We start from the raw sequence: 25,039 nt of genomic DNA on the forward strand, positions 1-25,039 counted from the left end.
CTGTTCCCCTGCGTGTAGCCTGTGGCCCACCTGCAGGCACTGCTGCAGTCACAGCACGGGCAGCTGGCACCCTTGATTCTGAAGGCTTCCCTTCCAGACTTGCAAGCCATGCTGCCATCGGCACAGGCACGAGGCAGAACACTCTGTGTCTGCAGTCATGCCCAGCCAGGCCTGCCCCCTTTCACATGAAAAGAGGCAGCATATTGGCAGGGACTGATGCATCAGGCTCTCACGACTGAAATTGCTAGTGTGATCAAAGAGCTGATGCCAGGGCACTCAATCAACTTCTAGAACATGCTGCTAAAACTAATAGTCAAGACTGATTCCTCAAGCTCTACTTGCAGCAGCAGCTTGTCGTGTGTACCCCTTAACAAAGGCGGGTGCTGTAACAGGAGTGCTAGATACCCACATGAGATGTGTAGTGAGGGCATCCTGCAGGTGCAGAAAACTAATCTTTACATCTTCTTTTCCTGAGGATGAAGACTCTTATTCTATGTCACTACTCTTTTGAGGGCAGTCCTGTATATTTAAATTTTTTTCCCACTGAGAACAAGGAGAGCAAAGAACTCCTGGCTGGTGATGAGGGCCAGGAATTTCTGCCCTCATCAGTTACAGGACTGTCTGCTTGACTTGTAAGGAATGAGATGGGGTAGTGGGAGTGCACTGTCAGTGTAACCCATCTGATCTTACCTGGGTCTGCAGTACCATATGTCCTGCAGGTTTGTCTCTTAACTCTTCTGGCCTCCAAAAGACACCAAGACTGACTATAAAAAAACAAAGATGGTTCCAAGTTGGAGAAATCTCTTCATTTACTTGCAGGAAGAAGGAGATACCTTAAAGCCAACAGTTTTCTGAGCATGTATCTATATCTGAACATATCTATGTATGTAGGTCTAACCAAAAGTTTGAAACAGAGAACTGCTGCTGCTGTGGGGAAGACAGCCTTGGCAGCCCATTCCAGCAATCTTGTCTGAGCCATGCCAAACTTTTTGCTAATTTTGTGCATGCATTTTTGTAGCTTTTCTTGTCATTAGAATAAAAAAGGCAAGCCATATGCTTTCTGTAACCTAAGTCCACCCACTTTTGCTTGGTGGGTGTGAATACAGTAGGACACAAGAAAGAGCTATAGCTGAGGTAAGTTAGGCCTTTACTTGTCCAAAGAAACTACTGAAGAAGAACTAAATACGAAGAACATGGCAGGTGGTCACACTTCACAGGGCAGAGAAGCCTGTGGGAAATTTGCTGTTCCCAGCCTCCCTGGAGACTCATCAGTGGAACATGTAAGTGTACCAACCAATGCATGCCACTTCTAGAATTACTTGGTATTGGCCAACTATTTTTGCATAAGTAATCTTTTCATTTCATGCTATTGTAGAGAACACAATGCTTTTCTTCCACAACACGGGTCTTCCAGAGCCCATGCAAATGCAGGACCTTCAGTTTTAAAGTGATCATTTTCATCAAACCTATATTCAACAGGAGTAGTAGTTTAAGCAGTAGGTATTCATAAGCTATGGAGATAAAGAGTGAGATAAGTGTAGAAAGATCTGCATCTTGATGACTATAGTGCATTTTTTACTGATATTTGTATGATTTTTGTAGGACAGTGCACAGTAAGTGGTAGATTTTCAACATAAATTCATTTTGGAAATGAGTATTGAGACTGCAGCAGTGAGCATCTTAAAGTATCCACAAGAGGAGTTCTGGTTCTTATTTCTCACATTTTCCAAAGAGAATAAACTGGTGCACAAAGTTGTATGAATATTCAAGCAGAGTTATGACAAGAGGACGAGAACTCATTTAAAAAAGTGCTTGGCAAGAAGAAGTCTTAAAGATAAAATATTCTGCAGGAAATCCATTACATTAGACAAGTATCATAGAGAAACTTGGATTTTCAAATTTAAACAAATCCCAGGAAGCCCAGACATCATTTGTCTTTCATTTCTCACCTGCTTTCAAAGGGAAGAACTGCTAGCCTAGGCAAAACATGCAAGGCTAAACTGGGTGCTGCTGAGACTGTGTCCCTGTCCCTTAATGGTTCTGCTCACAAAATGTGTATGGAGAGACCATTTTAGTGTTATTTGAAAATTATGGTAGAATGCCTCTGGCAAGGCCCTTCCCACCAAAACTATGCATACCAAATACACAAAGAAAACAATAAAAAAACAATGGCACAGACCAGTACTTCCACAAGAAAACAGCAGATTTTTAAGGGAAAAAACATTCTGAATAGAGAATACCTGCCTACAAAGCAAACTTGTTCATGTGCTTTAACACGGCAAGTTACTGCACACTCCAGAATATTCCAGTTTACTTGGGTTTTTTTAAGCATAAGAGGTATTGCAGATTGAAGTGCAAGTAGTGAACTATTTCAAATAGACATAAATGACAGGGAGCCTTTTATTCCAACTACTGCATCTGGATTCTAGCCAATCCCTCAATGAAACGTATAATTGGATAAATGTAGGTTATGGCATTAGTAGTATTCAAGTGCCTCTATTCTATTTGAAAAGGAAACAGTTTTTCTGACCTTTAAATCTCACTACAAATAAAGGAGCAATTATTTCTCAATAAGCGCATCTGTTGAAAATTAAATTAAATTTAAGAAAAAATCAATTACTATTTTTCCTAGCTTTCATAAACCCCCCTAACTTGTCAGCTTCCTGAGGATCTGCCAAACCACCTGGTCTTGTGTCTATCCTTCACACTGTGAGACTCCCAGAGGTAAGGATCTCTCTTTATAAGTGGGGGAGGAAACACACATGGAAGTGTAAACTCAGGCAAATTTTTCATGTAAAAAGCAAGAGAGAGGGGATCTTTTTCAAAGCTGTGCTTAGAAAACCTTTTTAAGAAGCATAACACAAAGGTGCACTCTCATATTATTTCCTGAAATTTTATCCAGCAAGTATGGGGTTTTAATAAAATATAAAATTCTCGTAGTCACTGAAATCACAGAAATTGAGCTGCAAACAACCACCTCTCACTTATCCATTCCTGATATGGAGGTAAAAAGGCACCCTTTCCAGCACATGAATTTACTGGCATACTTTTTCACATTTCTGGACTAGTCCTTGTTACTCTGATGACATGTTTAAGCTGCCCTTTCCTCTCTGATCTATGCAGCAGATAATTTTTGCACAGCCTGTTTTCACTCTGCGCTCAGCATGCCCACTGGCTCTGCAGGAGTTCTGCTCGGGAAGTGAGAAGGAAAGCATGCACCACAGATCCACTAAGCAGACACCAGCCCACGTGTCTTGAAAGAAGGCATTAGGCTGAGGATTTTTGTGGGGCGTTTTCCTCTTTTTTATTCTTTTTAAATGACAAAACTGAAAGTTTTTTCACCCCTTGGTAGAACTACTTTAATTTAAACTTGAATTCTGGACAAAAAAGACTAACTTCATTCATTTTATTGTTATCCAGATTCAGGAAAAATTTTAACTTTTTTTTTTTTTTAATCAGGGTATTTATTTTGTCAGTACTCTTCAAAATGAAAATCCCTCAACCACTCTAAGTCTGCACAAAAACTGTCAAGCTGGAATGAACTTCTGACACCATTACAGTATACTGAAATCAATATCGTAATCCTTTAAAATAGCCCACTCAAATCTATAGTATGTTTTCTGTATTATATGTTCAATTAATACATACAATTTATATATGCATATATATGTGTATATATACACATACATAATGTTAATGAAAATGATTGAACCACCTTAATTTTCCACGTGCATAGGAAAAAAAATATGCAGTTTGTCATTTAAGAAGGCAAACCATGGCAGCATCGAAACATACCCACTGGAGAAAATCAGTATCAACAGCTGAGCACTGCCACTACAAACACCAGCACTATATGTTTATCATTGAGAGGTCTAAGTGACAAAGACAGAATGATTTGGTCCTGTATTGCACAGTAATTAGATGCAATCACACCAAAATCTTTTTTTCATGGCTATGTTGTCTTCACCACTATTAAATTTTTGGAACAAAGCATCTATTTTTGCTGTAAAATCATTGTGTGAAAAAAGATAAGGAGAACAAACAGCATAAATTTACATGCACACATGAAACTTCTTGTTCCTTAAACATGTCAAAGCCCAAAAATCCAAAGGATGACTCTAAAAATAAGTCTCCTGTGCTCTATTATGCTTTGGATTAAAGGAACTAGAGAGGACATTAAAGAAGTTAGTTATCAGAATCTTTTGCCAAATACAGCTTATGCTGAATGAAGCAATGTATTTCAAAAAAACTGTTTCCAAATCCCAAGTCAGGCTGCAAAAGAAAATTAATTTAAATATCTCGATCACCACTGCTGCATCACTCCCTGAGGAGAAGCTGCCACATTCCAGTGCAGCTGGAATTCAAGTGGCGGCCCCAATGGAGGGGTTATTGCAGGTCACAACACAGAGTCACTGGAAAAACAAAGAAAAACCCATGAATCCTCCTGGGCTCAACTTTCTTTTTACCCTGGTATTGGTGATGTTTTAGCAAATGAACTTGTCACCATATTTTATATAATATCTCTGTTATTGTCCACCTCTCACCAGTACCATATTTTTCCAAATATTTTTTTTCCAACAGTTTTACTTAAAACTGAGAATACAAAAAGAAAGGAGGGCTTGAATTGATATTTCACTTGTAACATCAAGCAAGAAATAGAATATTCCAAAACAACCTGTTGTTTAATATAATGCAGTAGAAGCCAAGCACAGATAAATATTAGGTCACTAATTTTTTACAGTCTTTTGAGTACTCTGGAATAGCAAGCCATGACTGTTAGGTCCCTGTGGTTTTCAGTGACTACAACTCATGCAGGGTGCTCAGCACTTCCCAAAGCTAAAAGTTAAGTTGCAGACCTCCTGTTGGAATATATATTTCAAGTCAACAGCCATCCAAATTTACCTGCTTATCACTGAAATGCCAGGCACAAATAAAAAGATGTATGGCTTCAGGATCCCTTCCTTGAAGGTGCTAGCAAAAGCTTTTTTATACCAGCAAGTGATTCAAGATAAGAAAATAAAACAGGAAAATAAAGAAGTACTTAGTATTTTTCTTAATGTTCTCTAGATATTATACATACAATCTTTAAACATAATCTAGATTTCTTCAAAAACTGCCTGTGCACTTGACACACTGTTTTTGAGGAGGTCTATATAAAACACAAGTTCCATGTGAAAATAACTGGACTGTGAAAAGATTAGAGAGAGCAGATAGTTCTGAATGAATATCATACAGGCACAGAAAATACTCTTACTTGTCAGTATTGCTTTAGTTATATTTATGCTAAAAAAATTATGATATAGGCTTAATATTTTTATGGTAAGAAATACATGTAGGTGAGATTTGAAAAGTTCCATGAAATGTGCATACAGCAATCCTGTGCACAACATCCACTAGCCAAAGGTTTGTTATTGCTGTTGGAGAACAAGTAAAAATATCAGAAAGTAAAAAACTAAATAGCAACTGCTTGTTGCAAATATAATGTCCCATTCAGATTTTTAACTGAAAGCAAGTTGATTTGATCCTGATCTTTGTTACAGCCAAACAACTACAACTTCCCCAGAAGTGTGCATTCAATCCTATTGGAAACTCTGTAAATTAGATTAAAATCTGGGCCAATATGTGCATTAATTTAAACATTCATATTAGATCAAGTAAACCCTATGCAATAACAGCCCAAGAATAATTAATATTCTATCCACACATTTTTTCTTGGTGAATGTTAAATTACTATAGGTATAGGATCTGAGAAATAATTTGTCCTTTTAGGTCAAGAAATCACATGAGAACTTGGCAGTGGAATAAATCTGTTGAGTCTTCTCTGTTTGAGTATCTCTCCCCACTCAAAAAAACTTTCAAAAATGAACCATGCTTTTTAAATAATGTTTTCTTATTCTGACATTGCAGCACATGACATGGGAAACCAACCATCAGCTGAGTAAATAAGAGAAAAATCAGGAAAAAATACTAGATAGACAATCAAAAACCTGTAATGAATTGTTACTATTCTCTCAAACCCAAACCAGCTGCATTACCTTCCCCCATCGCTATAAGGCTTCACAACCCAGTAGCTGCTAAGGCAAACTTCTGAATCCCTCCACTTTTACTCCCACCAAGCCTTTACCAGGGGTGCCATCTTTCCTCATTTAATTGCATTTCTTAGCTGGAAGATCTTTGCTGTGTGGTTACCATTTTCCCAGACAAGAATCAGGCAGAGCTGAGCAGACTAGTGCTGATGTTCTGATCCAGCAGAGCACTTGTGCAATTCCAGCCTTCAAGCAAACCAGGGGTCCAGCCAACAGACAGCCCGGGGCAAAAAAGTGAGTAATGGGATGCTTCAATGAGTCAGGACTCTGAGTCAGACAGACTGCAAGCTCCAGCAAACTGCAGTGAGATAACAGAAGACACGATTTAGCTAACTTTATGTAAAAGCTAGACTGTGTGTGTTTGTGAAGAAAAACAAAACTATTTTAAATATTTCATACCGTCTCTAATAAAGCTCCATTAGTAAATACTAAACTTTTCAAGTTTGATTGGCTTTTTTTTGTTTGGTTTTTTTTTTTACAGACACACATGTCTTATCAGACATACAGCTACACAATATCTGTGTACATTTCTTTATAAGACAGAACACTCCCAAGAAATTTAATGAAATGCAAGACTTTATTTTGAAACCAAAAGACAACAATATATGGCAATGACAATAATAATTATCTCTAAAGAAAAAATCAACCCACAGAACATTTTAAATTATAATAATTTATTCCCATCCAGTTGCTTGATATGATACTGTATCTCTGTACGAGGTTTAGCTACACTTTCAGAAAATAGTTGTGAAGAGAAGCATATCCCCTCAAATTTCAATGTTCATATGATCTGAAAAAAGAAAAGAAAAAGATGCTGAGCTGCTGTAAGCACAGTATTTTTTGCAAGAGGAAAATGAAATGGTTTGTTCTACTTAAAACTTAATATAGGCCCTCAAAATGGACCTGGAAATACTTATTTACTGGCTCATAAAACTATGAGAAATAACAGCCCTTTCATATCTGCATGTGGGCAAGTCTAGATTCTGTTAACCTCAGTAAACATCATCTATGTTTACATTCATTTGAGCTGGGTAGAGATTAGTGCTTCTTTCAAGAAACAGGCATTACTTATCTTTGAAGGAACATGAGAGTTTCCTTCATATATTTACATATATATGCAATATGCTAATAATTATGCTTTCCTGAAAATATATATAATTTAATGTATTACAGTAAATCTATATCACTGACTACAGTACCACAAGGAATGCAAAACTGAAATTGTGCTAAACCAGTTTCACACTATTTTATTTGCTTAGTCAGCACTACAAAGAATTTAAACTGTGTGTAGAGTGGGCAAAAAAATCAAACTACGTAAAGATTATGTATACATATTTAAATGTCCTTTAGAATTTAGAAAATAACAAAACATAGCCATGTAAATATATCTTATAAATTAAAATAAAACCTGACACTTTTCATACCTTAATCTGCAGATGTACTTGCCTTAAACTGGATTGCACTGGGATCTCCATTTCTCAATATAATTAGCACATTTAATCATGTCTGAAATAAGCAAATTATCTACAGAATACATTAAGCAAGTTTACAAATTCAATAAATAACACACCTTTTGGGCTATGTCCAGGACTAATTGCTTCAGACAGAACTGAGTCACCTTTGTAGGAAACAAATTAATTAGCTTCTTAGTAAAAAAATTTAAAAAATCAGGGACTGAAAATTCAGAATACTCCCCTCTCAAAAAAAGAATTTATATGCAAAAACCATCATAAAACCGAGATGCTTATTAACCATACAGATTTGAGTTCTAGAGTATTAAACATGACTCATCATCTGTTTCAGTCACTAGTGAAAACAGGTAATCTAAATACTCCATCACATTACTCTGACACACGTGATTTTGACTCAAAGATATTTAAATTATTATGTGATAAATGTTAACACATTCACCTTGTGGACTTCTACAGTGAGACATCCCATATGGAAATCCACTTAATAGTGAAAATCTCCTTCCTCTCTTGTGCAATAAAATTACCTCACAGTGACTGTATCTACAGTTACCTGCTCACTTCACTACCCAATGGTCACAGTGCTTTCCTTGATTTAACACATCCCCTCTTAAAACACACTCATGATGGGAACTGGTAGTTGGGGCTGAGTCACACTTGGTTCTGAATTTTAACTCAAGTGAAGGCAGCAAGTTACTGAGTTTTTCTCCCTGTTGGTTGCCAAAGAAGCCTGGTGGTGAAGTAATCAATCGTGCTACTCCTGCGTGAGATCAGGTTGCCCCTGGCAGAGGTGATCTGTGGTGCTCCCCATGAGCACCACTACCACCCTGCTCTCCTCTGGGCAGACCACTGTATTCCCTCACTCTGCTCCTCTGATGCCTGCATCTACATAAAGAGCAAAGACAGCTTCTGAAGGCAGCTGATAAATAACCTGCCAGGAAAAAAAAAAGCACCAAAACCACCCAATCTTTTCTACAGGTACTATTTCTATTTTCTTCCTGTAGAAGCTGTCACTTGAATTTCATAAGGGGAAAATAGTGCAGGTAAGTATGGATATCAACTTTGTCTGGCAGTGTAAAAACAGCAATAACAAGACTTCCTGCATTCTGACAGGCAGAATCACTTTGAAAAGATATTAAAATTCCTGTCATTGCAAAAAGATTAAGTACAATCAATCCAAGAAAATGTTGTGATCGTAATTATGAAATTATAACATAGTGGAGGGATATTAGAATGTTCTCAATTACTGATGTATGTGAAAAAAAAGTTTCTCTAAATCCAGAACAGGTTACTAGTATAACAAATACCGATTGATAGTAAAATATGATGATTTCTAGTAAGATTAGATTCTAGTACTATAATCACAAATTTAATACTGTCAAAACTTTTATGAAAATAATGAACAATTATCACTATGTAATTACATATAAGTAAAGAACATAAAAATAGGAGATATTTGCACAATCATTTTATACCAGACAGCGAGAAAATTTAATTTTTTGCTAGTTAAAACCTATTTTTTTAACCAAACTAAAAGTAATTTATAGAAATTGTTCAGTATTATTAATTTTGGCATCTTACGTGTGTAAATTTGAACTCCCTAAAAGCAGTTTATTATCTTTAATATAGCCAGGTCATGTTTGCTTCTATATGACCGAGTTTACCTTATTAAAAACTTTCATTAAACACTAGGATTTTCGTGTGAATTTTTGTACCAGCTACTGCGAGAATATTTGCTCTCCAGAGAACAGTGAACATGACTTTCTACTACCAAAAAGGTAATCCATATGTGTTTTCAACACTGCTTTCCAGTTGACAGAATTAATCAACATCAGTGATATACTTCATAAAACTCCTAGTCAATTATTTCAGGGTAAGAATTTTAATAAATGTTCTGTTATTTTGTGTGTATTACTTTTGGCACAGTTTTATGTTTTCTAAAAGAACATTCTTGTCCCACCATAATAATCAGTGTGTATTGGTGCATACCTTTGGTGAGAACCTGCTTAGGTTTTTTCATTATAATCAAAAGCCTTTTCTAAAGGGCTGTTAAGAGTCTCACCTCCTTTGGTTTGCAGTGGTATGCTGGGAATGTCAGCCTCTGTGGATGGCTCATTGTTCATGCCAATGCAATATAATGGTTCACCCAAGAAAGAAGGTTTCTTCAATCTTTTTGTGTTGAGCACTCTTGACATAAAGTAACCTTCAGTAAAACTCTTATCTTCCATCTTCTGTAAACCTTCTAGGTCATCAGGTTCCTCTGTTTGGGCCAGTGAATCCTTTGATAAGTGACTACCAGCCAATGCTTTGCTGATATAGTAGCCAGGGATTTTGCTCTCTGCATTAACACATAAGCTTTTGTCTTCGAGTCCAGCCTTTTCCTGAGCCGTTAACATCCCTACAATATGGTCTTCAACTAACATTTTGGAAAGACTAGATGTGGAGTGAAGAGTGGAGTCTTGACTTGTGTAACAAGGGGGACTTAATCCAAAAGAAAGAGATTCCTGAGACTGTGGCATGGTAACGTTACTTATTGTTCTCTGAGGCCGCATACATTCTTCCAGAAGGGTCTTAAGCTGCTCTTCAGAGAGGCTCATTTGTTCTTCAGTCTGAAAAAAAAAAAAAAAGGCAAGAATTTCTTCTGTCAAAATATAATTAATGAAAAGCAGTGCCATAAAACAGCTTGAGACATACACTGGCAGAATCCTTAAACAAATATCAATGTCTTTCAATTAAAACTGAATTTAAATATACATTTCCATAATCACAAAATTTATGCAGAATCCTCACTAGGTTCTAGATAGATTCTGTGATGAAAGTTAGGAAAGAAACCTGATGTCCACAAGGCACAGAGAGGGCTTTGATTTTGCATAGTCTTCCATAAGATCTGACTGGTTTTTAATTACCAGAGTATGCCCTTTTTCATATTTCTTGGTTTGCTGTGAATATGTACACACACACACACACACACACACACACAGACACTCTTTAAGATTTTAGTTATTGAAAACAAAATAGCATGTTCCTGCTGGGGCAGTGGCTGGGGGGGGTCATGACTGTTGGGGCAATGCAGCTGGGGTTAGAAATGGTTTTGGACAGCACCAGCCCACAAAGACTGTCACATACTGACTGAAATATTCCCAGCCTCTCACGGTAGAAATGCCACATAGTCTCTCTCTCAACCACATGACACAAAGCACATCACTTACCTACCATGGCAAGCATGACCCATGGCAAGTGGGTCATGACAGAAGAAAGCTCTGCCTTCTGTAGGACAGTTTTAGTGCTTCATTCACACTGTCACTGCTTGCATAGCTCACAGATGTACCTTTTCACTTAATTTCTTATTCAGAGACTGGCACACTCCCATCATTTTTATCATACAGGACATTTCTTAAAATTTTATATTATAGACAATGACTGATATTAGCTGGTTATGGTGAAGAATAGAAAACTTTGCTTAAGGATAACAATAGGGAGTTACTTCCAGCTTTTATAATCCTTAATGCTTCTGAAAACAGAGTAGCAAAATTTAAAGATGATAATGATAAGGATAAGACTATTTTGCCCATGAAATAGGAGTTCTAGAATATATTAAAATGTTATAGATATTAAAGATATTATAGATATTAAAATGTTATATAGAAGATATTTAAAATATTGGAAAAGCTATGGAACATTTAATAGAGAAAAATGCTTTCTACGATCAAAATCTCAGTTTTACACAATGTCCAAGATGCAAAGGATCAGCTGACACGTTAATGAACCCTTAAGCTACGGTGATTTATGTAAAACAAAAATTTTATTCACTGTGTAATGACTTCTACAGAGAATTTACTTTACATTGTGCTAGAGGATAGAGCTACTGTCATTTCAGAGGAGAGATCAATATCAGTTGTTTAGCTGATATTTTTTTTCCCTGAAGGTCTCTGATCCAACTTCAGGAGTCATATTATCCTGTTTGATACATATCACATGACTTGCCTACAGCCAAGGCACCACGGGGTATATGGATTATGTCTGAAAACTGATTACTCCTGTTCATCAATGGGGACAGTTTTCAGTCAGGAAGGAAAGAGTATTTCTTTGAAAAACTTGTGGCTATTAAATATTACAAGATTACACTAAAAAGTGAACAAGGATGACATTTTAAGTTACCTTCAGTCACCATTCTGTACTTACATATTCAAACATTAATAATAGCTAATAATCACTGCTACAGACTGAATCTTGTACAGTTCAGGCACTAAATGAGGTGCATAAATGCAGATCTATAGAGTTATTTAACCCAATAGTCTTTTCTGCAGATATCAATTTCCTTTCCAAAAATACTCCAGGTTTCTTTATTGCACATAGAACTGCAACTGCATTAAAGAATTTAAGATGTTAAGGGCTGTTAAAATCTTAAAAGAGCATTGACAGACTATTATTATGGGTAGAGATCTTTATTTAGAGGAACATATTATCAGGTAATTATATTGAGATTCAAGTAATCTTGGTATCAATCTATGTAGTTTTGATAATATTAACTGAAATCAAACCACAAGCTTAAGAGCTTACATAGGAAACATGCAAAATATTGCATCTTCAAACTTGACTTAGTCTTCTAAATTTTAATCATAGTGTAGAAAATACTCACTGATGAAATATAACTCAGACATGGAAAAAAATTAGTAGCAAAACACTATCATGAATCAAAAATGAAACATGAAATGTTTCATTTCACTTTTAATCTAAATTACTAGACCATGCTGAAGTCCTTCAATTTATTGAAAATGTATTTTATTTTGCAGGATAACATTTGTTTCCAAGAAGTGATTATCAGAATGGACTCACTGTAAGAAACAAGATGCATCCACGCAGGAAGAGCATAACATAAGAGACACTACTGGAAGCACAGCTACATCGAGAGTATATCCACAGAGCAGATTATACTGTGAAAACATTTTTAACACAGAAGATTCTCACATCTGGAAACCCACATGGATTCCCACATGGTTTTGAGTGTGTGGTTCTATACTAACATCTTTCAAACCTCTTGGCCAAGATCATTTGGAGCTAATTTTATGTTAATGACAGGGCAATTCACTCACTACAGAAAGGAATTATGTATATGAAGCAAATGAATGATCAATACACAATTAACATTGTGAGGAAGATCATCTTGTCCTGCCTTTGGTCTTTTTATTTCCCTTATCCCTCCCAGCCATTTATTCGCAATGCATTTTCCCTCATCCAATTTTTTTTTTTTTTCTTTCTTTCAGGAAAATCATATGGCTTGTATTCATAGATTACCTTGATTATTACCAGAGGGGTAAGACTTGGAGCCTAAGGGATATGGTGAAGGAAATGAATATAATAACTATGGAGTTAAAAAGTTTGGGAACTAGTGAGCTTGATTTTCTCCAGTGGCAGGCCTGCAGCCAAAGCAGACAGTGTAAAACATTTCTTTGTTCCTCCCTTTTTCTTTCTCTTTATTTCTCGTTTTCTCCCTTTGGATTTTTTGTAAGACATGCATGTAAAGATAAGGAAAGTATTTAATAAACCTCTCCAAAAATCATGTTTTGAAATACTAAAGACTCACTGTTATTTTCTTTTGCCAAACTCAGGAGATGACTATAGGCTTAAGGAAAAATACACAGTGGAGAAGAAGATAAATAGCCATCAGTCATCCACTCAGCAGCCAGGAATTTACATTGAAATGAAAGCAGCAAGGCTGCTGTTAAAATCAGGAAATAGTTTAGGGAAATACTATTGGGAAAGATATCTCACAGCAAAAAAGGCTGTGCATTTGCAACCAAATGAGCATTTCAACTCATGGAATTGCATAATACAACAACTGTATTAGGAGTCTACAGAGTATATATTTGCACACATCAGAAGCAATCCAGTCACAACCAACTGTAACAGTTCAGAGCCATGACTTGGAATCAGAAACACAGTCTCAGGGAGACACTTGATTCTACATCTCCCAAGCTTTCACTCCCCTCATAGTAAATAATTTACAACTCCTATACAGAATAAATACTTCAAGACATTTTTTAAAAATACAAGGACATAAAATGAGTGTCATTCAAAATGCAGAAACAGCCCACTAGGCAAGGGAAAATGAGGTATCAGGTCTGGTTTCCATTAAAAAGTAGAAAACCTTTTAATTGTTCTGGCTAATTTTTAATAGGACACTGAGTCCTATTCATTTCCTAGGCTTTTTTACCGCTAATGATCCAAAAAACTAATTCCTAGCCAGGAGTTTAGGAGCCTGCTAATGACCTTTACTGTTTATGTGTGGTTAGCTTTCCACACACTTGTGGCCCTCCTCTGACTGAAGATTTCTTGTTCCTTGCTGAATTCCTCCGTGACAGGAGTCTATAGAGAAAACCTTACTGCATGTAGTAGGAATGCAAACTTGTAGTTCGCTGTGGACAGCCCTGCTGTGACTACAAGTTTTCAAGTTCAAATCTTTAGGCTTTCTTTCTACATCTCTACAGTAACACAAATAGACTAACACTGAAAGCCTGTATCAGATTTTGCCATGGGGAGAAGGCTAACATATCAGGATTATTTCTAATTATAGCAAATAATTAAAAAATGACACATAGTAAAAGAGTAAGCACTACAAAGTCAGGATATTTAAGGACTCGTATAACTTGCATATCTATAAACATGGAAATTTTGTTCCTTAGTCTGAAAGTGCTGCACTCAATAGTTCACATGATAGTTTGTTTCAAACAATTTACTCTGATGCTTAATTTGCTGACAATTTTTACTAGTGTGTGAGACTGCAACAGTCAATTCTGAGGTAGCTACTTTCTTCCTGATAAAACTACTCCATTTTAAGAGAACACTACTCTGTTGAGACAAAGTTCAGATTTTTGACAGATCAGCCCAGGGAGGTTTTGTAAGTTTTAGTTATTCAATAACTTATTGACAGTTTCTCAAACAGCTCAATTCTGCTTTGAAAAGGCAATCCTTGCCTTCTCTCTCCACATTACTCAACTCAATGTGGACCATCAACTCCAAGGTCTCATCACACCCTAGCATCATGTATTTGTCTACAAACAGTACTGGTCAGTGCAACTGTGAAATATTATCAATATGCTGCATACAAGCCACACACATCATATCATTGTGAAAGACCTTAAAATTTCCAGAAATGTTGAAAGCCCAAAGTTTTTTTGCACCACAGAAGTCAGTTTGGTGCTCACAACTTGTAAACTGATTGAATTAATGTAATACGTCCATTGTGGATTAACCCCAGCAGGAAACTAAGCACCACCCAGATGCTTGCTTACTTCCCATCCCCTCACCCCAGTGGGGAAGGGTAAGAGGAAAGGAAGAGCAAAAAGAGTAAAGGAGAGGAAGAGTAAAAGCAATAAAACTTGTGGATTGAGATAAAAATTGTTTAATAAGCGAAGAGAGAGAAAGATAACAAAACAACCAATGCAAAGGCAATCCACTCAGCATCTCCTATAGCTAGACCAACAACCAGACAGTTCTGAGCAAAAAATGGTTAACTTTGTAGAACCCTCTCTTCTCTCTTTTTATTACTGTGCATAAGATTATACACTGACATTCCCCCCTCCTCAGCCCCCTGAATTATCAGGCTAGCCCAGAGATCCGAGGCTTTGAGGGGAGGAATATCAGGAGATGGCAAAGATTTCCAAAAGAGGCTCTTACCCCAATATATGTTGGTTCTGCTCTCTTTATTTTGTGATGTCCATGTGGAGAGCGGGGCAAAGAGGACGAACAGGAAATGTCAGGGGTCTATACAGAGTTTGGACAGGGTGGGCTTCTCTGGCTCTCTGCCAACCCCGTTGGGGCAGGAAGGAGGGGTCCAGGGATATCTTGATCAGAGTCACAGGGTCCCGGGGAAGGGGACACAGAGTGCCCATGAGCTCACTGTAACAATACACATTGGCATGGAATGTCTTTTTGATTAGTTTGGATCATTTGTCTCGATCCCAGCTTCCTGCACATCCCCAGACTACTCACTGGGAGGGCAGACTGAGAACCACAGAAGGCCCTGATGCTGTGCAAATGCTGTTCAGTAATAGCTAAAACATAGGTGAATTATCAGCACTTTTTGGTCACAAATCCAAAACACAACACCCTATAGGCTAAGAAAACATTAACATCCCAGTCAAACCCAGTACAGAGACCCACACATCTGCTGCCACAAAGAAATTAAGTGTTCAGCATGTCACTTTACTGCTTCTAGTAGTTGTTTGTTTGTTTTATAAACACTCTGTTAAGAAAAAAGCTTAATGAATGTAAAAGAAAAAAGTTAATATTTCCTCTGTACAGCTGCCTCAGAAGGGTTAGTTCAGAATGTAATGACAGAAAATATTAAAGGGAGTAGACCAGAAATATGCTCATGACTAAATGAGCATGTTTTTGGAGAGGCCAGTAATGTATATGGATTGACAGTGTTAAAAATTGAGACTGAAAGCTGAAAAATGGATTCAGAAATTAAGAGCTCCTTACAATCATGATTTACCATCTGGTGGTTCTGTGCTTATGCCTAGTGGGCTTGGAGACTTCTGTAGTGTTTCAGCAATGACATATATCTCCAAAAATGAACAGGATTCCTAAGCCATAGGAGAAAATCTCCTGCTTCTGTTTTTCCCTCCTTCTGCTGTATTTTCTTCTGTTAGTTACATTTTCCCTTCTCTTATATTTTCCACTGTTTCTGTTTGTGTAAGGGTGAAATGAAAAGGTGGCAATTTTTGGTAGCTGCTGCTGCTGAGAGCCAAAACACAGAAAGGACAGAAGTATCTTTGCAAAAAAAAAAAACCAAAAAACCAAAAAACCCCCCCCCCAAAAAAAAAAAAAAAAAAAAAAAAACCAGAAGCACCAGACAAAAACATTCAACTTGGAACATTAGGAGCCACTAGAACCTCAACATCAAAGTGATCACCAGCCTTGTGGAATAATATAAAATCTCCACTGGAAAAAAAAAATTAAGAAGAGAAAATTAACTTCATTAAGAAATTGAAAATAAAAAACCCCTAGAACTTCTTTTCTCTTTTCTCTCTGACAAGAGAAATTTTGACAGAAATCAAAAGGATATATGAGTTTATACAATTGTTATCATATTTAGAGTAGCAAATTAGGTGAAAACTGTGGAGACAAGACATGATAATTGCATCAGTTTTTTAAAGGTAGTCAATAGGTTATAGAGGTAAAAACAATTAAAGCAGTTTTGCCTCCAAGAACTTGTCATAAACATGCCTATTTTAGTCATTACAGAGGTCTAACACTTTTTTTTATTTTACCTTTCTCAAAAATATCAAGTCAATTGCTTGTGGCTTGAATGTGCCAATAAAGGAAAAAAGTGTGTTTCATCAGCTATGCCACACTGTAAATTCTAGAAAGACAAAGTAACTGGCTGCTAAAGGTAACAGAAGTCGGAGAAAAAGGAAAAAAAAAAGAAAGATAAAAGATCTTTTGCAATAATTTACTTTTCATTTGACACTATAGACACTAAGCTACATTGCTTAGTGTCTATAAGCTGTAGAGTTGCCATGGTACTCTATGAGGATATAATTAAGAGGTTTGTAGGTGGGAATTATGTCTTGGAACCCTATGGAAATGCTTCCATCATTTTTAAAGACACAAAAATCTGTATTTCTGAATTGCTACAAGTTGTACTTTTTACCCTAACTTTCAATTTTAATTTCATTTCATTGTAGCTTTTGATCTACAGGATGCACAACATTTTATAGGTGCTTACATATTACCAGGTTCTCACCCATGGGCATTAAAATCTAAATTTGTATGTCCTCATCAAGTTTTAGAAAGATAACTTTAGGAAACAGAAACTGAAAATGTCTTGCAGGCCTAAAGTTTCTAACATTTCTATCAGGCATATATTGTAATAAAAAAAAAAGTATTTTTCAAGTGACTGAAAATTACTCTGTATCATCATTTTCCTCCATTAACGACATGTGACTTTGAAGCTCCACTTTCATTATCTGAACCAATAGGGTATTTTTAAGCTTTAGACCCTAAGCAGTATTGGATTCAACCTAAACAGTTAAAATATGAAATATAACTAATCAAAATATGTATTTCCATTAGCATGATGGCTTTTTCTGTCATTTAGGAGTTAATATAAGACTTATGCATCATGTTATACTGTACCATTTCCCCTAAGGTCCAAATACCAGTTGTATAGCATATTTGACTTTTGTATATATTGTATAATAAAATTTTTCTTTTATGAAGTTTCAACACTGACCTGTTACTCAATTTTACTCCAGCTTCCATCATTAGCATCAGGGCACAAATTTCAAGTAAGCAGGAATTAACAAAGGAAGCAATTTTATTCAGCATCTTTAGTTGAAGATAAGAACTAAAATTCTAAATAAATATATATAAAATGGTGTAATTAAATGTGCATAGAGTGTATTTTCCTGGCTAGGGCAAAGAGGCACTGACTTGATGTAAAGAGACTGTTAAACTGGATATCCTACTAGTCACTAAACAGTAAGAATTGAATGTTCCTTAGAGAATGTCATTTCAAAGTTTAGGAATTTTAAAATCATTATGTAAATCCCCCTTCATCTAAACACTGAACTATGAGAAAAGTCTCTGATTAAAATCACTTTGAATTTGAAAATCCACCTACTCCAAGGTCATCAACAGATGTTTTGAGGGAATTCAGCTCTTCTAACTCCAGATTAGTACAAAACTTATCTCTTCTAATCTACTGTGTTTGCAGATAGAAAAAAAATCTAAGTATTTTTCCATATATGAGCCACTTAAAAATTTTAATTTCTAAAACCTTTCTCAACAAATGGATAGCTCCCTGTTTTTAAAGTACTTGATTTCATACAGTTTCAAGAGTTCTTATATTAGGAGCAAGCTGATTTTAACTAAACACATTGAAGGTGTGTGAAAACATAAGACACAAATTCCTGAACTGGTATTTACAATCCATTACTCAGAATAAGACTCTCATTTTCTAGCCTTTACTGAAGAAACAGAACTTCTGCAATCTAGATTATTTAGCGTTCAAAACCAGTTTCCTAAATATCCCATTTTGTGTTTTTAACTGTCTGTTATTAAGCATTTAACAGATTTCATTCCATAGAAATCTCTTCCTTGAATATTAAGTTGTGGCTTTAATTTTCAGTAAAGCCAGTAGAGTAGACAAAAATGCCTTGATGTGGTTGCAGCTGTTTTCTGTTACAAAACCCCATTTCTTTCTTTTCGGTCATATTGGCTTAATATTTTTTTCCGAGAAATAGTGTAGCATAATGGGATCACCCTCACATACAGCATTTTTTAAATTGCAATGAACTATCCAGAGATTTTAAGAATGCTTACAGGTCTATAATCTACTGGAGAAACAGAAAATGTTCAAGAACAGAAGTGTTCAAGGCCAGGGTAGATGTGGCTCTGAGCAACCTGGTCTAGTGGAAGGTGTCCCTAGCCATGGCAGAGCAGTTGGAGCTAGATGATATTCAAATCCCTTCCAACCCAACCATTCTATCCTTCTATAATTCTGTGAAAACAGAGAAGCCACAAACACATGATCTAGGTGACCTATGCAAGTAAGAGTACTTTAGTCTTACTAAATATGGAAAGGACAGGTCCAAGGAGTAGCAGGTCATAAAGACTTGTCTAAAGCAGCTACAGACAGAAGCTTCAGAATCAGTTTTCTGATACTCTCAGAGATTTGTTTTAAAGTGATTCTTAATTGGTTGGCCTTGTGTGTCAATAGCAACAGGCACCTCTAAATACTGATGTTTTCTAAGTAACATAATAATGTATATGGTAAGCCTGCCTGCAGTATGTATTTTGAAGGAGTAAATATTCTCTTCTGATAACAGAAGTATTATATGAAGGAAGGTCTGCTATATGTAGAATAAGAAGATAGAGAAACTCACAGGGTTCTCCAGTGAAATAGGGTACAATCTCAGTTATCCACCTTAAGGTTGATGAAATTCTCTTTTATGGATGTGGTTTTCTTACAGAGCTTTTGGCATCCTCTCTTTGTTTCACATTCACAGCACCTAAATCAAGAGCCTCAGCCAAGTGCTAATGTCATCTGTAGTTCCCCAAGGTCCCCACAGGCAGCAGACAGACACCAGCACTGGGAACTGTAATTCAACCCAGCTAAAATTTAAAGACAGAACATTTAGAATTTTGCTTACTAATTGCTGTTTTAAAACTGAAGCATTTCTCACAACACATTTAAAAGGCTACTCAAGCAAAAGAGAATAAATTGGAAGAAGTAGAAATCAATATTAAAAAATGAATTCTGCAAGTCACAGAAAAAACAATAAAATATACTACTTTTCAGAAACCTGTTGTGAAAAAATATGTTGAAATAAAGAATTGCAAATCTATTATCTACCTTTAAATAACAGGACCCATAATGTATCACATTAGTTCAGCATTTCATTCTCTTTCTCCCACAAGCTTAATATAACAGCATGTATAGTATTGCCATGTGTGGGAAAATGCAAGAATTCAAACACTGCTAAAATCTAGAGTATTAACAGTACCAAACATTACACAACTTATGGGAATAAAGAAGAGAAGTTGTCAATCTTTGTATCTGTGTGAATTGCAAATGTGGAATTCTGCCTCATAGTCTCAGGACTATGAAGCCTCTTTAAAAAAAGAAAAAATCAAGTACCCATTCACTGCTTCTGAAATGTTTCTCTACTTTTCAATTCATGGCATGGATAATTACACCCATTAAGGAAGAGCCCATCTAAAATCTATGAAACTGTCATTGTCTTTAAGGGAAAGATCCCTGTACATAAGCATAGATAAATGAGTAAGGGTGTGGATAGTTGTGCCACATCTCTGGTTCTGCTTGTGAGAGGCCAGACAACGAAAATTCATTTTCAGTTCTGTTTGGTGGGGCCTGTTGCCACAAGGCAAGTGCAAAGTTTCTGCTGGGAACATCAGGTTGTAGCTGTGTTTGTCAATGTGGGAAAATATTTTATGGAGCGCTGAAAAAACATTTTTTAAAAATAAAGAGAATAATAAGAAGCTTTTTCTTTACTGAAGAATGGAAGGGTATTTTGAAATGAGGTAACTGCATCTGGCTCTTGTATTTCCATTCAAAAGGAAAACCCAAAAGCCTTTAGGAAGAATGTGATGAACAATATTGCCCTAGGCAAAACATTTTATTTGGAGTTTCAAGCCTTCCAGCACCCGTTCTTGATTTTGGATAGGGGGCAGGGCGCAAAACCTTTCAGTAAGTACAAGAGCAGGGGTTGAAGCCTAAAACATTCAAACATATATTACCAGAAAATTCTCACATAGCAATAACATTTAAAAACCTGAGACTAAGATTAGTGCTAATCTATTGTTACCACTTGATGTTTGGCAGCTGTTTTTATAAAGACACATAAAAAAGAAAAATTATAACATTATTTCTTTTTTTCTTCCTGACTACAAAAGGCACTGCACAGAAAGTCTAGTTGTTAAAGTAAACTTCAGTTTTGATTATTTATTAAAACACAATTTTTCCTCAGGCTTCTCTAACATAGTAAATGTGCAGCAGTACTAATGTCTACATTCCTGCTGGCATGATTAATTTCATATATTATTATAACGAAAACCTATGTATTTTATGTCTTTGCCAAATTAGAAACAGCATAGACATTTTAAGAACAGGTAAGAGAACAAACCCTCTATTTTTCTTCTGAAGCAATGAGAGAAAACCTCAGCTACTTTCTGCCACTAACTATAATAGTTTTCAATTCCCTAGGCCTTAGCAATAAAAACCACTTTCAGCAGCTTTGTTCTCTTCTTCATTTGTCCTTCCTGTGGCAAGGACAACTGAAAAAGTCTATGCATTCCAAGTGTTGCAGCTCCTTATTGTTATTATCCTGGTTCATGTAATCAAAAGCACAGGTATCTGCATACAGATAAAAAGCAAGAAACCCTTTACTCAGTTTAGAGAGGCAGTCAGTTGATTTGACAGTGGAAGCCATAGACTAGAAGGTACACAACACATTGCTTTAGTTCACTTTTCCTTGTCTCCACTCACTTTCCCTGGTAAATCCATGCCTGGTAGATAAGAGATGGCTGTGTGTCCGTAACTAGAAGCAACAACAGCATTCAACAGGTCACACAACCACACAGGGCAGGTTCCTGTATTTCTTCCTCATCACAAAGGAGCATGCCACAAGCCAAGTGACAGAGGTACAGGAAATCAGATAGCCCAAACAGCATATACTAAGCATAAGCATACCAGCTTTCCTGCACCAGGGACAAAAAATAATTACACTCATGTAGAAGGCTTTATAGTAAAAAATACTTGAGGTTCAAAAAATAATGTCTTGTTGATAGGAGAATATTTTAGTGTTTGAATTTTTCATCCATTTTCTGCAGAATGTGCTCATATGTAAAATGCAATTCAAAACAGCTGAGTAAATATTGATGCTAAGAAATTTTGCTTTTAGAGAAATTAAAACAATTCTAGAAACAACAAACAAATTACAAAAACATAAAATGATACAGATGCATGTAACTCAGAAAACTGAATATTTTGCAGTTTGAAATGTACACTTGAAATAGGATATAAAATACATATTTTAAATTAAGCTTTTGACACTCCCATTTATACTCAGCGATGTACTCCACAGTACAAAAAGGAAAAAAAAAAAAGTATGATATTCCCCCTAGTAAAAGATATGAAAACACCAAAAGGCTCATGTTTTTCAAAAAAAGAAACTTATGTAAATTCATCATGCATTTGGGATACAGGTGACTGCTGAAGCTGGAGTCTATCTTTTGACCATAAAGTCAAAGTTCACATGTCACTCATAAGATCTGAAAGATTAATTTACAAAAAGTCTCTGTGATCACATTACAAGGTCAATGGCTTAAACACAAAGCACTGTGCACCCCAGTTGCTTGGAACTTTCTTTACTGCACATTGGAATGTTTTTGCCCAGTTGCTTTGGTAAAAAAGAATAACCAAAGTTCACAGCTGTGTTTCTGATAAATTAATGATGACATTGTTGGTTTTAGAGGACACTATACTACTCTCAGTTATGTGGAATCACAGCTACTGAATCACTAGGCAGTGACAGAGTTAAGGGTTTTATTTGCTTCTTTCAGGCAGTTAGGAGAAAACTAGATAGAGAGTTCCTTTTGAAAAAACTGAGAAAAGAAGTGATCATATTTTTTGAAACATAGGAACTTAGAGTGAATGACAAATACTTAAAAATCCTAACTTCTTTATCCAAGGACAATCACTGCTTAGGTAAACATGAGTTTCCATTAGACTTATTAAAATTTAAAACTTTTAAAAGACTTCCAGAATTATTCAGATTATTCCAAATTATTCAAATGAAATGTACCAAGGACTAGATTGAAAAACAGTTTCTATATAAAAAATAAGACAAGTATATGTTCTTAGAAAGATAAACATCTCTGAAAACATAGAGCAGCTGCAGCTTCCAGCACTATTATGCTGCATAAGATGCAATAAAAGGAAATCAGAAGACATGGAAGTTCCACATATACGATATTTTTATGCTAATGACAAAAATAAAAACATATATAAACATCTAACATGCTGTTTCAGACATAAAAGTGTATGTAAATATCAAGGTTGGCTACAGCTACAATCTGGAACGATGATGCTGTGTATTAGTAGAGCCTTTACAATGTGACTGGTATGTATACCAGCCTGGCTGGCACAATCTGAGAGTTATATTTAATTCCTAAAATGAATGAGTTTTAATTAAGAAAGACACATAAGGGATCTGAGCCACACAATGATATTGTATCCTTTCCAAAGACATCAGAAATTCATTCTTTCTGGAATTTAAAGAATGAATTGTTGTGGATCTCACTGGTCTGCCTGGCAGGAGACACCATCAACTTGTTCTTGCCTTACGGAATCTATTCACACATGTATCCCCTTACTGTGCTAAGCACCACTTCATACAGGAACTATTTAAATGCACTTGATGCATTTGATGCAGTCTATGTTTTATTTTATGCATTATTGGAAAAATATTCCTTACATGGGTGAGTCATTTGTGGTTTTATGTGAGCCAGTCTAATATTGGCTACTGGGAGTTATAGGCTGTCAAGCACCATAGTGGAAAATGTAAAACGTAAAATGGAATATGGAGAAAATAACAAGGCGAGGGACATGACATAAGTACTTTTGTATTTTAACCTCAAGTCACTCTTGGGAAAGAGGATTAAGGTACTTCAGTCTCCCTACTCACAGCTAGAAGTGCTAAGCACTGTGTCACAACATCTCACACCTTTTTAGGCACGCTGTCTGTGGCTTGGTTTTCTCACAGGTCAGAGCATTGATAGCCATGAACAGTAATGCACCAAATCTATTCTACAGCAATCTGCCAAGGACAGATAGGTTTCCCTTAGAATATGACACTTTTAGTTTGAAAAAGCAGGCTTACAAAGAACTAAATTTAGTTCCCCCATTGCCAAGTGAATGTTTGAACCATGAGATAAATTGAGTAATTAGAAGAGCTCTTCCCTGTTTGAAACAAAAATGTTTTAAAAGTGCTTCACTATACAAAATTCCTCTAGGTTTTAGATCTTCAGAAGACAAAGGCACCTGATTGGAGCCCACATAAAAAAGCCCAAACTCCAGAAAGGGTGAATCCACAGACATTTGGGTTCTGAGTTCAGGTTTTTTTTCCTCTTATAAGTTAGCCTTAGGCTGTTCCCAGCTCAGTAAACTGTCTGCTCTGAACATTATTCTAAACCCACATAATCCTCACCCCGAACTGCAGAGAAAGCCCAGGAATTAACATACATTCACTCAATACAGCTTTAACTGACTTGCCCAAGGTGGGAGGGCAGAATGTGCTAAGCCACTGTACCTACCTGTCTTTCACGATGTTCCTAGGATAGAAATTCACATCTTGTTGAAAAAATAAAAAAGAAAGGCTCAGTAATGAAAAATAATCAGTGATTTGAGTCTTTCTGTCTCTCTTGATTTATTGGGTAAGGATGTGCAAGTATGTATGCACAAATCCACTGTGCACCCTAATGAGTTAATTAAATAATTTACTGGCTTGTTCACAAAAACAGAAATATTGGGATGGACATGGGAAAAGACTGCAAATGAAACTAGTGCAAACTAATAAAATATTAAGAATAAATTAGTAAGTGAAGTGCATGTGTGGAATGCAAATTCCTACTCTGCAGTACGTAATTAAAAGAATTTTGTAAAATCACAATATTTGACTCTAGGACATGCAAAAAAAAATCTGGATCACTGTATCTTCCACAAACAAGACCCATATGCTCATGAAGCAAACCATATGGAAAAAAAAAAAGTTAGTCTTTTAAAAATATTCAGGAATATTTTTGACAAGGCTCATCAACGAATTCTAATAATTTCTATAATGAGAAACTTAAGATATATTCTTCTCATGACACAGGAAAAAAGTTCACACTGAAATCTTTAAAAGGCTACTTTGGGAAAAAAAAAAAAAAAAAAAAAAACAAAAACAAGAAGTG

At 36.0% G+C, this 25,039-nt stretch overlaps 1 protein-coding gene across 1 annotated transcript in view; it reads right to left on the minus strand.

Moving 5' to 3' along the window:
• Positions 1 to 6,577: 6,577 nt before the first annotated feature.
• Positions 6,578 to 25,039, minus strand: part of FSIP1 (fibrous sheath interacting protein 1) — a 75,882-nt gene continuing 57,420 nt past the window's right edge. Inside the window, exons 13-15 of the mRNA XM_077784081.1 lie at positions 9,618 to 10,164; positions 7,657 to 7,704; positions 6,578 to 6,876 (exon numbers count right to left, since the gene is read on the minus strand). Coding sequence (XP_077640207.1) covers positions 6,854 to 6,876; positions 7,657 to 7,704; positions 9,618 to 10,164 — 618 coding nt within the window. The 3' untranslated portion in view covers positions 6,578 to 6,853. The remainder of the gene's footprint in view (positions 6,877 to 7,656; positions 7,705 to 9,617; positions 10,165 to 25,039) is intronic.

This window comes from Lonchura striata, chromosome 6, assembly GCF_046129695.1.
Source record: "Lonchura striata isolate bLonStr1 chromosome 6, bLonStr1.mat, whole genome shotgun sequence".
Taxonomy (NCBI): domain Eukaryota; kingdom Metazoa; phylum Chordata; class Aves; order Passeriformes; family Estrildidae; genus Lonchura; species Lonchura striata.